Source organism: Coenobita brevimanus, chromosome 103 (assembly GCF_032717465.1).
Source record: "Coenobita brevimanus isolate Jiangsu-jjx chromosome 103, ASM3271746v2, whole genome shotgun sequence".
NCBI classification, from domain to species: Eukaryota; Metazoa; Arthropoda; class Malacostraca; order Decapoda; family Coenobitidae; genus Coenobita; species Coenobita brevimanus.
In genome coordinates this window covers 17,961,016-17,975,747 of record NC_137056.1, presented here as the reverse complement: position 1 = coordinate 17,975,747, position 14,732 = coordinate 17,961,016, and the positions used below count along the sequence as shown (strand labels likewise).

Here is a 14,732-nt window from a genome sequence, read left to right as displayed (position 1 = left end):
TCTGTTCAAGCTATAAGTGAAAACACCAGATAGAAAAAAGTTGTTTGTTTACCTTCTGCGGCAACCTCATGGATTACCCATACTGCATTCATCGGCTGTACCTTCAGTAATGGGTAGGTAAAATATATTTATTTTATTATTTCTATTGATATTTCATCATTATCCATCATCCCAAACACATAAATCATAAAAATATGACATGTCAAATTTCCCGAAACTTTTGCCTCCCGGGGCATGTCTGCGGATTCCGAATTGCCTCACAGAAGGGTTAATGTTCTGGACCGGATGTGCTATATATGGGTGGAATACAGGGTCAGGTTGGCTAATATTTCTATACGTTTGTTATAGAGCGAGTCGAGGCACCAGGAATTGTCACTTAGCTGCGGTGACACTACTTCACTAGTTTTCTCCTTCTTCGCGCCACTAATATTCACACAAAGTTTCTTTACATCCAGTTATCTTATTATGTGTGTTCCTTGACCCTTATTTTCTGCCTTAGCGTTCACTGATATAGTGTGTCACTTTATGTCGTTTCTCTCACTGTTTCACTGTCCTTTCTTTGCCTGTCTCTGGGGTCTGCACTTATACGCGACGCGCGAGATGCGTTGAGGTTGTCACTATGCCCCTAGTTCCTGGGCTAACAGAGGTGGCGCCCAGGCGTGGGAGGGGGCCCGACTGGGGAGCCCTCCTGTAGGAGACAGTGAACTGCCCTCAGGGGCATTGTTGCCCGGGCCTGCTTTGACAGACAGGTGCAGGGAGGCCCTCCTGTCTGGGGACCTCGACCTGATGGGTGGCCCTCGTGCTGGGGCCTCGTCGGTGGGGTGAAGAGAGGCCCTCTTGTCTGGGGGCTTCAACCTGATGGGTGGCTCTCGTGCTGGGGCCTCGTCGGTGGGGTGCAGGGAGGCCCTCCTGTCTGGGGGCCACAACCTGGTAGGTGGCCCTCGGGGCTCGGCCAAACAACTCCAGGAGCCAGGCCTGCCGCCTCTTACACCTGGCGGAGGGCCGTGGGGGAGTGGGGCCCAGGCGGCCCTGCTGACTGGCCCTGGGAGTCCGGGTGCTGCGGTCGCCTACAGAGTGAGGCGCCGTCAGGAGTGAGCTGTGGCACCTCTTCTTCCGGGCATCCGTCAGGGGCTGGTGTCGTCTAGTAGTCGGCTGCAGGACTGAGACAGGAACACGCCACCACTCCGGGAACAGCAGCACCTCCGGGGAACCACACCTGGAGGGAGAGAGAGAAGGGCGTCCCACGCAGCCGAGAGGTAGGGGGCTGGCCGCGCAAAGGACCTTCCCCTCCGGGAAAGCCCTAGGAACTACGGATGAAGGGCGTATGATGGCTGCTCCTTCCCCCACACGTACGATGAACGTTGTGGCGGTTCCACAGTTCCTAAGGGCAGCAGCTGAAGGGAGTACGATGGCCGCTCCTTCCCCCACATGTACGATGGCCTTTGTGGCGGTGCTGCTCCTGAAGGAGGAAGAGGCAGATGAGGGGCGTACGATGGCCGCTCCCTCCACGGTACGTACGATGGCCGTTACTGCTGCTCTGCCTGCCCGACGGGAAGTAACTGAAGGGCGTACGATGGCCGCGCCTTCCCCGGTACGTACGATGGCTGTTACTGCGGTGTTACTCCTGTAGGAGGAGGAGGAAGTGGATGAGGGGCGTATGATGGCCGCTCCCTCCCCGACACGTACGGTGGCCATGTTCGCAGTTCCACTTCTCCTTCCTTTGTCAGTCGGAGCGCACTCAATAGCTGACGCTCCGAGGCCGTCTCCAGATGGGTCTGTAACTGAAAGGCGTACGATGGCCGCTCCTTCCCCCACACGTACGATGGCCGTTGTGGCGGTGTTACAAGGGGACGATGGCCGCTCCCTCCCGAGTACGTACGATGGCCGTTACCGCGGTGTTGTTTGGGACTGTTTTTGGAGCAGTCCCACCCCGAACCTGATGAAGGCTGCTCCGCTTGCAGGATCGTCTCTTCTTCCTGTGTGGTTGTAGTTGGGTCGGCTGCGCGGAAGAGGGACTCAAGGTAGGGGTGTCCCGGCACCCTTCTCGCTCTGGGTCAGTCTCACCCTGACCGGGCCTGCCGTGGTGTCCTCCTGGGATGGTGGTGGGGCTGCAAGTCGGCAGTGGGGTTGGGGGTGGCAGGGTGGTTGGTCCGGCGGAAGCGGAGGTGTGTATTTTACCACCTTCCACGGTTGAGAAGTCACGGCCCCATGACTGGAGGTGGTATGTGCTGGTGGTGGACTTCCGGTGGGCCGGTTTGATGTGCTGGAGGAGGGTGGTCCAGTGGTAAGTTGTGGTGTTTGGTTCCTGGTGGGGGTTGAGGGTGAGCCAGAGCAACGAAAGTTGTGTGGTGTGGTGCAGGATACGGAGGAGCTGTTGGGTTCCCCGTAGTCTGACGGGTGGGCCGTCGTGGGGGCGCCAAAGTATCCGGTCGATTCTTATCTCTGGTGGTGGTGCTTGGTGCAGACGTAGAGGCTGTATGCTGGCGAGGGATGAGGGCTTGGGCTTTTTATGCGGGAGGATTTGGTGGGAGGAGGGTTGTCCTATTGGGAATTGGGAACTTTCCACCTTGCTTGATGGAGGGGGAGTATGATGGGGGTAGTGTTGGGGATATGGGTGGTATGTGTTGGGGAATGTGAGGTAGTAGGGGGGGTAGGGGTTGGTGTAGGGGTGTATCTAGATGGTGGGCATGAGAGGTGTCCTGATCTGGTGGTAGTGGTGGTGAGGGTGGGTGTTGGTGGTGGTGGGGAGGCACATGGTGGTGTGGGTGTTCTGTTGTGGTTGGGGACGGTTGTGGGTGGGTGTGGGGTGTCGTGTGTAGTGAGAATGGTAAGTGGGTAAGGGGTGGCCAGGAGTGGATGTGTGGGTGGTGCGGTTGGCAGGTGGAGTGGGTGCACGTGGTGGGTCAGTAGGTAGTGTGGTGGGTGGGGTGGTGCGTGGAGGGGTGTGGGAGGGGTGTGGGGGTGGTTGTGATGGTGCGGTGGTCTTGGGTGCGGTTTCCGTCTGGTGATGGGGTGTGGGGTGGGTGGTGGGCGCCATGGGTGGTGGTTGAGAGTGGTGTGGTGTGGTGTTGGTGGTGGGCGTAGTGGGCGGTGATTGAGGCTGGTGGGTTGGAGGAGGTGGGGTGGACGTAGGAGTTGCAGGCGGAGGTGAGGCTGGTGAAGGATCAGAATCAGAGGAAGGTGGTGGTGGGTCAGGTGAAGGTGAAGTGGGGGAGGGGGTCCGTGGGTATGGTGAGGCTGAGGGTGGGGTGGGCGTGAAAAGAGAGGTGGGTGAGGGTGAGGAGGAGGAGGGTGTGATAGGGAAGGCGAATGATTTGGCCGTATTGGCGGGGAAGATGAGTGGTGGGGAAGTGATGGTGGTGGGTGATGCGGGGTGGTAGGTGGAAGGATGTAGACAGGAGGAGGTGGTTTTAGGAAGTAGGTTAGGGGAAGATGAGGTAAGGGTTCTAAGAGGCCTGTGAAGGGGGTGGCAGGCTTTGTGTTGAGGGGGGATAGGAAGGGGGAGGAGACGATAGTAGTGGAGAAAGTGGTGTGTGAGGTGGGAAGGTTAGGAAAAGGGGAAGGTAAAACAGAAGAGATAGAGGAGAGGAATAGGAAACATGACAGGGGGAGATGTGAGGTGGCCCCCATCATTACGGTGGGATGCGGGGGCAATGGGGGGGACGCCTTCTGTGCCCTCTTCGTGGTAGTTTCCTTCCCTGAGGCTCGGGGCAATCGGCGTGTGGTGTGTAGGCTTGTAGGCGCCTTTGTGTCGTTTTGCTGCACTGGGCAGCTTTTAGCTGCTCACGGATGTTATGGATTGGATATTCGTAGCAGCAAGTAGAAAATTCCCACGGGTTGACAGCAATGAGGCTCGTGGGAAAATGATTAATTTCGCCGATTCGTTAAGGGGTGGAGTGGACAGCTGGAAGGCGCCTCATTAAACTGATCTGTTTATCCAGGTCTCCCGTCGGTTCATGTATTATAAAATGTTCTTTAACCCGCCTCATCTCGACCACTTTTCCACCACTGACTCCCCCCAGTCCCGACCATTTTTGGAATTTTTTTTTTTTTTGGCTCAAACCTCCGCTTTTGGTGAGAAACATCGAAAATTCATAGACAAATCGCTCACCTGAGGTTTAAAATACTCGATCCAGGTAGCAGTACCTTATTGGGTTTTCTAACAGGCTGGCACCAAAGAAAACGAGTTCTATGGGAGGATAACTATTTCACACCACTCACAAACAGTATTTATTTATTCACTTGGTATGAATTTATATGTAGTATGAGAGTATATTGGTTTTCAAGCAGTAATATAGGCATTATAAGCATTGTTTCACTCACTAACTCATCACCATACCCGACCTTTTTTTGCCACATTTCCTGATCATCATTTCTGACTGTTTCTTCCTCTAATGCTATGTAAAGTTTGTCCTCCACATTGTCACTGATTGGAGAATCACTCTGGCCCTGAATTTCGTACTGTGGCATGACATGGCTTTACTGGCCAGGTCACTGATAACAGGTGAATTGCTGAGACAATGGCATGCAGGGGGAGGGAGGAGGTCATGCTGGGTAAGGCATTGTCCCTGCCTGGCATCTTGTAGAGGAAGGTGTCACGTGTATACGTACCAAAAATCACTCGCAAAAATTGAAAATTGTGCAAATTAGGGACCTTGCAATTGATTCGCGTTTATGTATATCGACGGGATTGGCAGTGACAAAACGTGTGGACGTTAAAGAACGTCGATGGGACGCCGCGGGTTAATGAAACCGGGGAGGATCCTGAGGAGTTTGTGGAATATAAGTAGTTCCTGGGTTTCTGCGTCTGTGTCCGGGTCACTTTATGTTGTTTCTCTCACTGTTTCACTGTCCTTTCTTTGCCCGTCTCTGGGGTCTGCACTTATACGCGATGCGCGAGATGCGTTGAGGTTGTCACTATGCCCCTAGTTCCTGGGCTAACAGAGGTGGCGCCCAGGCGTGGGAGGGGGCCCGACAGGGGAGCCCTCCTGTAGGAGACAGTGAACCGCCAGCAGGGGCGGCGTCGCCCGGGCCTGCTTTGACAGAGGGGTGCAGGGAGGCCCTCCTGTCTGGGGACCTCGACCTGATGGGTGGCCCTTGTGCTGGGGCCTCGTCGGTGGGGTGAAGGGAGGCCCTCCTGTCTGGGGGCCTCGACCTGATGGGTGGCCCTTGTGCTGGGGCCTCGTCGGTGGGGTGCAGGGAGGCCCTCCTGTCTGGGGGCCTCGACCTGGTAGATGGCCCTCAAGGCTGAGGCCAAACAACTCCAGGAGCCGGGCCTGCCGCCTCTTACTCCTGGCGGAGGTGTGTATTTTACTATTCACAGGAGCTAAATCGCGGCCATGACTGCTAATCTTGAAGCTAGAAAAGTGCAAGAGCTGCACACCTACTACAAGTACGGTGGTCCATCTTTGTAAACACTGTTGTCGCATTCCTGCCTCTGCAGTCCCCATACGTGTGAACAACTTTCCGGGAGAAATGCAGAAAATTGGCATTTTTTCCCCACAAATCGGCAAAAAAACCGGCCGTGATTCAGGTCATGTGACCCGGCCTTTAGTCTCTGTTCTTTCAGAATTGAGGTATGGACAGAAGGAATCACGCTCCAGGAAGAGGAAGTTAAATGTTCCTGCAGGCAAGAGTGTGAATGCTAAGCGACTAAGACAACGGACAGATACTGAAACCACAAGTAGGCCTAGTACAGATTCAGATGTTTGCACAATAGAGACACATGAGAATAGTACTGGTAGCATTGTAGAGGCAAGACCTTCAACATCACATGGAACTTGTCCAGAGTCAGTGTCACTCATTTCACCAGGGTCTGTTACACACATGACAAAAGATGACATGATAAATGCAGCAGAGATCCCTGTTATAGATGTAAGAGGAGATGAATTGATAAAATGTGCAGTGAGTCCACCAGAAGAGGATTCAGCTGAGGTAAGGCCAAGAGAAGACACAAAGTCAAGATAACGGGTACAAGCTGAAGAAACAGTAGCAGCTGGAATGACAGGAGCAAGTACTGGTGAGACAGAAGAGACAGATGTGCAGCATATTCCAAAGCTACATGAATGGGTAATTGTTCAAATCTCAAATGAGAAAAGAAAGAAAAGATATTTTGCAGCCAGAGTCACAGATGCTGTGCCAACACTGAAAGTTCAGTTCTTAAAACATGTCAAAGGTACAAAAAACATATCTGTCAATTCTAACATCCCAGGTGATGAAATGCGAGTCATAGATGGGTCAGATATTGTAGGTACCAGTACTTACAGGAACCACCCATGGACAAATGAGAACATATGATTTTTGACCTTGATGTTAATTCATGGCCACACTAAATCACCATGATCTCCTAGAATGCCAGGTGTACAGTATTATTTTCATTTTTATAGTCTGAGACAAAGATACAGTATATTCTTTTTATTCTTCTAGTCTGAGTAGATTTTTCTTTTTTTTTTTAAAGGTTCCAACATGCTTGCATGCGTCGGCCCTGGTCACCTAATGGCGGCTCTCCATGATGCACGATCCATTGCAGCCTCCCTGTTCAGTCCCTTAACCCTGAGGTCACACTTCATGACCTTGTCCCGTGTCTTTCTCGGTCTACCCCTCATAACCCCACCCCCAATTTTAACACTTCTCACCTTCCTCACCCAATTATCATCCCCCATCCTCTCCACATGTCCAAACCATCTCAATCTACCTCTCCTCATCACAACACCAATACACTCCAGTCCTATCCTACCTCTCAACTCTTCCATCGTGAACCCAGCCCCCCCAGACCTTGGACGCAGGGACGCACAACACATCCACCTAATCATTGTCATTTCTGTACGTCTGAGCCGGCGAATATCTACCTCCTTCACTGCCCACGTCTCACTGCCATACAGCATTACACTCCTAACACATGCTACGGTACATACAAAGACCCCTTAGCACGTAGGGAGATTCCTCTTAATGTCAGGAGAGGCAACAGCTCCCTGAACTTCTTCCAACCACTTCTCACCCTAGCCACAGAGCTAGCTTCAGCCCCACCTCCAGCACACAACATGTCTCCCAAATAACAAAACTCTTCCACACACTCAAGCGATTCACCAGCAAGTTCAATTCTTTCACGTCTGACAATCTCCATCTGCTCTCCCCGACACGCCATACACATAAAATCAGCATTATCTCGCAGTCTACCACTGATACCACTACATCTCTTATGCACCCATTTATCACAAACACTGCACAAGATGGAATTACTTCCCACGCCCTTGTGGCAAACTGCACAAGGCCACTCTCCCTCGTCTTTGACGGTACCACCACCAACCCTAGATATCATCACTTTTGTTTTATCTACATTTACCCTTAACCCACCCCATTCCGACGTTTTTGGACCTTTTTTTTTTTTTTTGGCTCAAACATCCGCTTTTGGTGAGAAACATCGAAAATTCATAGAGAAATCGCTCACCTGAGGTTTAAAATACCCGATTTAGGTACGAGTACTTCCTTACCTGACTGGGTTTTCTAACAGGCTGGCACCAAAGAAAACGAGTTCTATGGGAGGGTAACTATTTTATCCACTCATAAACAGTATTTATTTATTTACTTGGTACAAATTTATATGTAGTAAAAGAATATATTGGTTTTCAAACAGTAATATAGGCATTATAAGCATTGTTTCACTCACTAACTCATCACCATTCATGACCTTTTTTTTCCCACATTACCTAATCATCATTTCTGACTGTTTCTTCCTCTAATGCTATGTAAACTTTGTCCTCCACATTGTCATCGATTGGGGAATCACTCTGGCCCTGAATGTCTTTATTGGCCAGGTCACTGGTAACAGGTGAATTGCTGAGACAATGGCGTGCAGGGGGGGGGTGAGGTTATGCGGGGTAAGGCATTGTTCCTGCTTGGCATCTTGTAGAGGAATAGAGGAAGGTGTCCCGTGTATACGTGCCAAAAATCAATCGCGAAATCACTCGTGAAAATTGAAAATTGTGCAAATTAGGGACCTTCCAATGTTGCCACGTTAATTCACGTAGCTGGGACAGCGCAGGTTAAGCCCTAGTGCCCCATACCATCTCTCCACTTCCTAAACCTTTCCTCCGCGTCCCTCTCGTTCTCTGCAATCAACACCACAGCATACAACAACTCCCACGGGAGTCCGTTTCTAAAGTCACGTGAAAGGGCTTCAAGTACCATTATAAACAACTTGGGACTCAAAACTGACCCCTGATGCACACCAACATTCACGGAAAACCCATCACTCAAATCTCCATTCACTCTTACCTGGGTGTGAGCACCCACATACATAGCCATAACCACCCTAACCAGCCACTCCTCCAAACCAAGCTTTCTCAATGCCCACTTCACCACTTCTCTAGGGACTCTGTCAAAGGCCTTTTCCAAATCAACAAAAACAAAATAAAGATCCCTTCTCCTACCAATATATTATTCCTGAAGCTGTCGAACAATGACTATGGCATCAGTGGTCCCCCTACCTGGCATAAACCCAAACTGCATCTCATCAATATTCACTCTTTCTCTAATCATACTTTCTAAAACTCTCTCTATTAACTTCATTATCTGATCTAAAAGCTTCATACCTCTATAATTTCCTCTTTCCAGGGCATCACCCGTCCCTTTGTACACATTTACAATTACACTCTTCAGCCAATCATCTGGGACAACACATTCATAAATAATCCTATTTATCAGGTCAGTGACTAACTTCACCCCTATATTGCCTGAGGCCTTCAACATTTCGGCAGTCAACCCAGACACACCTGCTGCCTTCCCCACCCTCATCCTGCCTATTGCCTAATTCACAGTAGCAGCATCAATCAAAGGCCAAGGGCCAGACACTGGATCTGCTGGCTCCAAACCTTCTCTGTCCCAGTCAAACTCCTCATTCAACAACTGGTTATAATGCTCTCTCCATGCATCTTTAATATCCTCACTGTTCACCACTACCCTTCCTTCATCATTCTTCACACACTGCTCACCTATAATATCCCAATTATCCCTCTTCTCCTGACCTGCCACCCTAAATATCATATTTTTCCTTTCCCAATGATTTAGGTTATCAAGTAATAGTCTCTGTGACTCAGACTTTGCCCTGTATACCTCTCTTCTAGCCCTACGCTTGGCAGCCAAATATTCCTCTTTGCTACCACCCTCCTCCCATTCCCGGAAAAGACTTCTTTTCTCCTTAACTGCAGCTTCTACACCCTCATCCCACCACCAGGTTACTTTATGTCTTGGTGGTCCTCTTGTCCAACCGCATGTTACATCAGTAACTCTTAAGAGACTGTTCTTGAGGGCTCTGTACTGTTCATTAACACCTCTGTCCACAGCTCCCTGTTCAGCCACCACTCTCCTCAACTCGCTATAGAAGGCATCCCTTACTACCTGGTTTTTCAGCTTCCATATTTTCCTCCTAGGCACATAAGTCCTCTTTTTCATCACTCATTCTTTAAGTATCATATCACAAATCAGTAGTTTGTGCTGCTGCACACACTCCTCACTTCCTATAACTTTAATATCCCTCATTAACCTCCTATCAGCCCTCCTAACCAGGAAATAATGTATCTGACCGCTATTTCCGCCAGACTCATACGAAATTAACCTACTGTCTCTTTTCCTAAAATATGTGTTGCACACAATCATGTCCGTTGCCTCCCCAAACTCGAGTATCCTTTCCCCTTCTGCATTCCTTAGACCATATGCACATCCCCCATGCACTCCTTCATAACCTTGTGGTGCTTCACCTACATGACCATTTAATTCCCCTCCCAAAACCACTATCTCATCATCCCGCATACCACCCACTACATGTATTAAATCATCCCAAAATCTATCTTTCTCTGCTTCATCCAATCCTGCCTGTGGAGCATATGCCGACATAATCACAGCTATCCTTCTATCGAACAGAATTTTCACTACTAATATCCTATCGCTTACTCTCATAACATTCATAACATATTCCACCCATTTCTCCGCAACCATCACACCAACACCTCCATATCCGTCTGTACCCCCTTGCCACAATAACTTATAGCAACAGTCCTTCCCAACAATCTTTCTGGCTGATCCACCCTTGTAACAGACTTCCTGCAAACACGCCACATCCACCCACCTCCTACTGAATGCCTTAATGACTTCTCCCGCTCTTCCCCTCAAACTTCCCACATTCCATGAACCCACCTTCATCCCCCTGGGTGATTTACTGTCCTCAGGCTTGCTTTGAAACTTATTTTGTTGTGTTTTGTCATATTCCGTATTAATAAAGAGGGATAGACATACCACAGGCCCAACTCACTGCACAGTCCCAGGTCCAGGCAATGGATCTGGGACCCTTAGCCCACCAGCTTACCAGCGGCTGTGGTAGTGGCCTCAGGGCACCCTGCCAGGACAGCTGCAGGGACACCCTCCAAACGCGCCTTGGCACTGCAACTATCCCACCATTATACACCCACTGATAGGGCAGCCTCCTGGGGCGCTACTCCCAGGTTCGGGCCCCTCTCTATTGGGCGGAAGCAGCAGCCTGGGAACCGCAATGCCCTGTACCCTCTAACACAGGCCTGTGCCCCATCTCGCCCTGGACCGACGATCTATTTAGTTTAGTTTAATTAGTTTAAGCGGAGAAGAGATATTATTTAACTTTTGATATAATCTTTAAATATTCTGTCTCAAATTTTTTTTTTTTTTTGCCAAACCACTATTGTCCATCTTTTTTCTTCAAACTAAAGTTCCTGGTACATTATGATGTGTTCTCTTTATAATCAAGCTCACAGTGGTGCCTTAAACTAGCAGACAGGCTTGTAATCCCAATACAGTAATCCCTGTACTTTCCGGACGCCCACTTTCCGGTCACCCCACTTACTGGACATTGTGGGCCTGGACCTTCGGAACCCAAAAACGGCCAAAAAAAAAAAAAAATCCCCCCAAAATCCGAATTTTTTCCCACCCATAATTTGAAATTGCCACGCAGCGCCGAACTGCTGTTACACCACGGACCTTTCATCCCTTCCTTCCTCCCTCCTCCCCCCTCCCCTGTCTGGGTTGCCATTTGGTATTTTTCATTACCAAATGTGGCCCAATTTGATAATGAGAAATTCGTTTGGTAATGAATCAAAATAATGCATTACCAAATGGATTTTTCACATGTATGAGGATACACAAGATGGAGATGGCGGATTGTTTGCTCTCTCTGATTAATCTGCTAACCTACATTGTGTGAAAATAATCAACATGCTGTTAATTATACGAACAGTAATTACATGTATTTCCACTTGTATAATGTATAATTAGTGAAGAATAAATGCTAGCTTCACGAATTTGGTAATGAAATCTGAGGAGTTTGGTAATGTGGCCAATGCGATCTGGGAACTGTTTCCCTGTCACCAACACTCCAACAGTTACTGCCTAACTTAGATCGCAAGTAGATGCTTATCGCAATGGAAGCCACACGTGCTCATTTTTTGTGAATAAACAGTGAATAAACTGCAATACCTCACCACTAGACCACACGGGAATTTACAGTGTTAAGAAATTAGAATTTAGAGTGCAGAGGATTAACTGTGGAGTGCAAACAGGTGGTTGAAACTGGCATGGTGCAGTTAAGAAAAATGTGCAGTGTTAAACAATTATAACTCACACTGCAATGAATTAAGTGCAGCACGACACTGGATTACTGTACGTGCTTCAAGAGCATTTTCACCACTGCCAAAACCTTAGAAAAGGCGGGCACAAACGTGCTGTAAGTACCCTGGCTGAAGTACTGTCACTTCTAATTCCTCATTCTTTGGTTCCTCTTCATTTATTTCATGCTTTATGTCCATTATTGGTGCAAATAGGGTGTTAAATAGGTTTAAACAGGTGCTATGCATGTCTGGTAGGAAGTTATTTAGGTGGCTTTCAAAGTTAGGCTGGGTTAGGGTCCTTAAGTACCACTCCAGGAGCCAGGGCCCCACTTCCCGGACATGCCTTTGGCTCTATTACATCGGATAGTAGAGGGATTACTGTAGTCTTGAAAGTGACATCCTATGTAAGTTAAGAAAATGTCTATTTTTTTCAGTCATTTTACAAAATTCCCCTGCACTGTTGAGTGAAGATTACCATAAAAACTAAATTCTGATGTATAGTTTGATGTTTCTTCTTTAATACAATACTTAAAAGGAGGCCATCAGCTTGTAAATTTCTTATTAATATTGTCAGTGAATCTTTTCTTTGAAAACACCAACAGATACCGGTATATCAAAATACTCAAATCGGTTGCTCTGTATTTTTTTGTATTTTTTGCAGCACTTTTTTAAAAACTCCTAAGGTGTCCAAAGTCCCCCCAGACTTGTCTGGAAATGCAACTGAGCTACTGGAAGCCTGTTTCATTGTATTTTAAAGGGATGTCCAAAGTCACCCCAGGGCTGTCCAAAGTCACCCTACTTTTGGGTGACTTCGGACACCTATAAATTATTTTTTTCCAAAATAATGGAGATACTGAGGTTTTCGTGCTGATAGGTACTGAGAGGTTACTGTCTCAGGCACATATGTAATGCTTAACATCTGTATTTTGTCCCAAATATTTTGCAGAAGGTTGAAAAAAAAAACTCAAAATCGTCCAGTCACCCCAGTTTACGGCAGTCAGGTAGTGGCTTAGGTTTGGCTATCACTTAGTAGAGGATGAATGTCACGCCATATTGGCTGGTGCAGGCATGTACACTCGGTCTATGTCGGCTAGACTCGAGTGTACTTTCGTATCTATGTGAGTTTTAAAAGTAGCCAATCAGGTGTTCCCAAGCAACAGGGAATTTTGAAACCAGCCAATCACAGCAGTCATAACAGTCAGAAGTCAAACTAGCCAATCACCTTAAAGTATTTATTGACGATGCAGGGATGCTCAAGACTTGAAAGTCATAGTCATGGCTTCTGGTGGTAAGGAACATGTTCTCAAGTTCCAACCTTTTATCGGGTGTAGCACAGATTATCAAGGACTACCACAGTAATAACGAAGCATCTACTGAACTACTACGAAAACACAAGGTTTTGCCAAGTGAAGTACAATGCAAAGAGTGTAATTTGCCCTGCAAATATCAGGGAGACAGACATCAGTGGTACTGCGGGCTGTGGAAGTCGGAAAAATAAGGAAAGATCCAGTGCAAATTCACTGTTTCTGACCTTAAAGGTAGGTCAGGTCAGGTTAGGTTAGGTTAGGCCCTAGTTTAGGCTAGGTTAGGTTGGTTTAGGTTAGGTTAGTATAATGCAAAATAGTGTGTTTTTAATTAATTTTGATCTTAATTTGGGGGGATAAACCCACTTTTGGAAATCTTACTCAAAATTTTCCAAAAGAGGAATTTTTCCCACAAACTGAAGGTCAAAATTAATTAAAACACTATTTTGCATTGGAAAAAAAAAAATAAAAAAAGTTGGTTACTTCTAAAAATTTACTAAAAACACCAAAAATAGGAAACGGCAATAAAGGAAATATTTACCACCTCGAAATAGTAAGTCTGTTATAATATGGGTGGAATTGCCGAGCCCCTTTGGTAAAGAATTACCAAAACAACTTGTGGATGGAGAAAACAAATCATATTGAATACCTGCTGCTTAACCTATGCCGTATGTTTATCAGTCCCTAAATTTAGTTGTTGTACAAAAGTAAAAATTTACCCGGCTCTCACACATACCACAACCTACCTTTTGAATATTTGTTGGTCCTTTCGCCAGGTTCCTCGTAACTAAAGTTGTCAACACCGCATGTTCCTTCAAAAATCCCATAATTGAAATTAATTTGAAGGTATATAAGAACTACTGGCAGATTCAACTTCATTCTAGATTATTTGTGAGACACAAAAGTTTGAGAAAATTATTTGCTTTCTTCGCAAAGTTCGCGGGCACTATTGTTTGTTTACATGTGTCAGCTGTCACTCACATCATTTGGGCTAAACGATTTAGCCTATTTGCACAAGGCCCACTGGCGTTTTTAACGTGTTCTCTCAAGAAGAAAAAAAAATTGAAATAAAAACCTATACTCCGTCTCTCTCAAAACGAAAAGAATCAAAGAAAAAATACTCCCGAATATAATTATTCATGAGTCACTATAACTGACGGTGCGACGAAATACTGAATCGGCAGTTATTTACCGCATCGGCACCAAATCAGCACTCTTAATGGGAAAATATTATTGTTATGTGGGGTGTTTTTATTTCGACCTCTCGTCCTAAAAACGCCCGCGACTGAGCAGGGTCTTCTTTCCGGACAGGAAGTAAAGCACCTGTTATGCTGGTTTTTTTAAGGTGACTTCTCGTCGTAAAAACACTAGCAACTGAAGCGGGGACCTCTTTCTAGACCGGAAGTAAAGCACCAACAAAGGAACAGGACATAAAAACCAGGCAGTATACCTTAACACATCTATTACATTTTAATTCTAACCATAACAATACAACGCAGAGTGATATTTGAGATACAGGGGAACAGAGACACAGATTTACTATTCAGCACCACAAAATAGAGTTACACTCTGCACACACTACAATGTTCATACAGGGAGATCCTGAATTATATATGGTATTGTTTATGTGTCACTTTAAGGCAGGATATACATAGAATGGTTCACAAAGGGAATAAACAAGATTGGGAGTCTATAGGGAAAATATTACTATAAATAAGGTAGGGTGCGGATAGCGACACTTGCCACAGTCACCTTGTCACGGCGACACTCACACTCGGGATTTTGACGGGCCCGCGCA

General features: G+C 47.2%; 1 protein-coding gene across 1 annotated transcript in view; it reads right to left on the bottom strand.

Moving 5' to 3' along the window:
- The window catches only part of LOC145415636 (O-glucosyltransferase rumi homolog), a 627,136-nt gene extending 613,323 nt beyond the window's left edge, over positions 1-13,813 (bottom strand). The window contains exon 1 of the mRNA XM_080284857.1: positions 13,681-13,813. Within this exon, the coding sequence (XP_080140983.1) occupies positions 13,681-13,813 (133 nt within the window). The remainder of the gene's footprint in view (positions 1-13,680) is intronic.
- Positions 13,814-14,732: the final 919 nt, after the last annotated feature.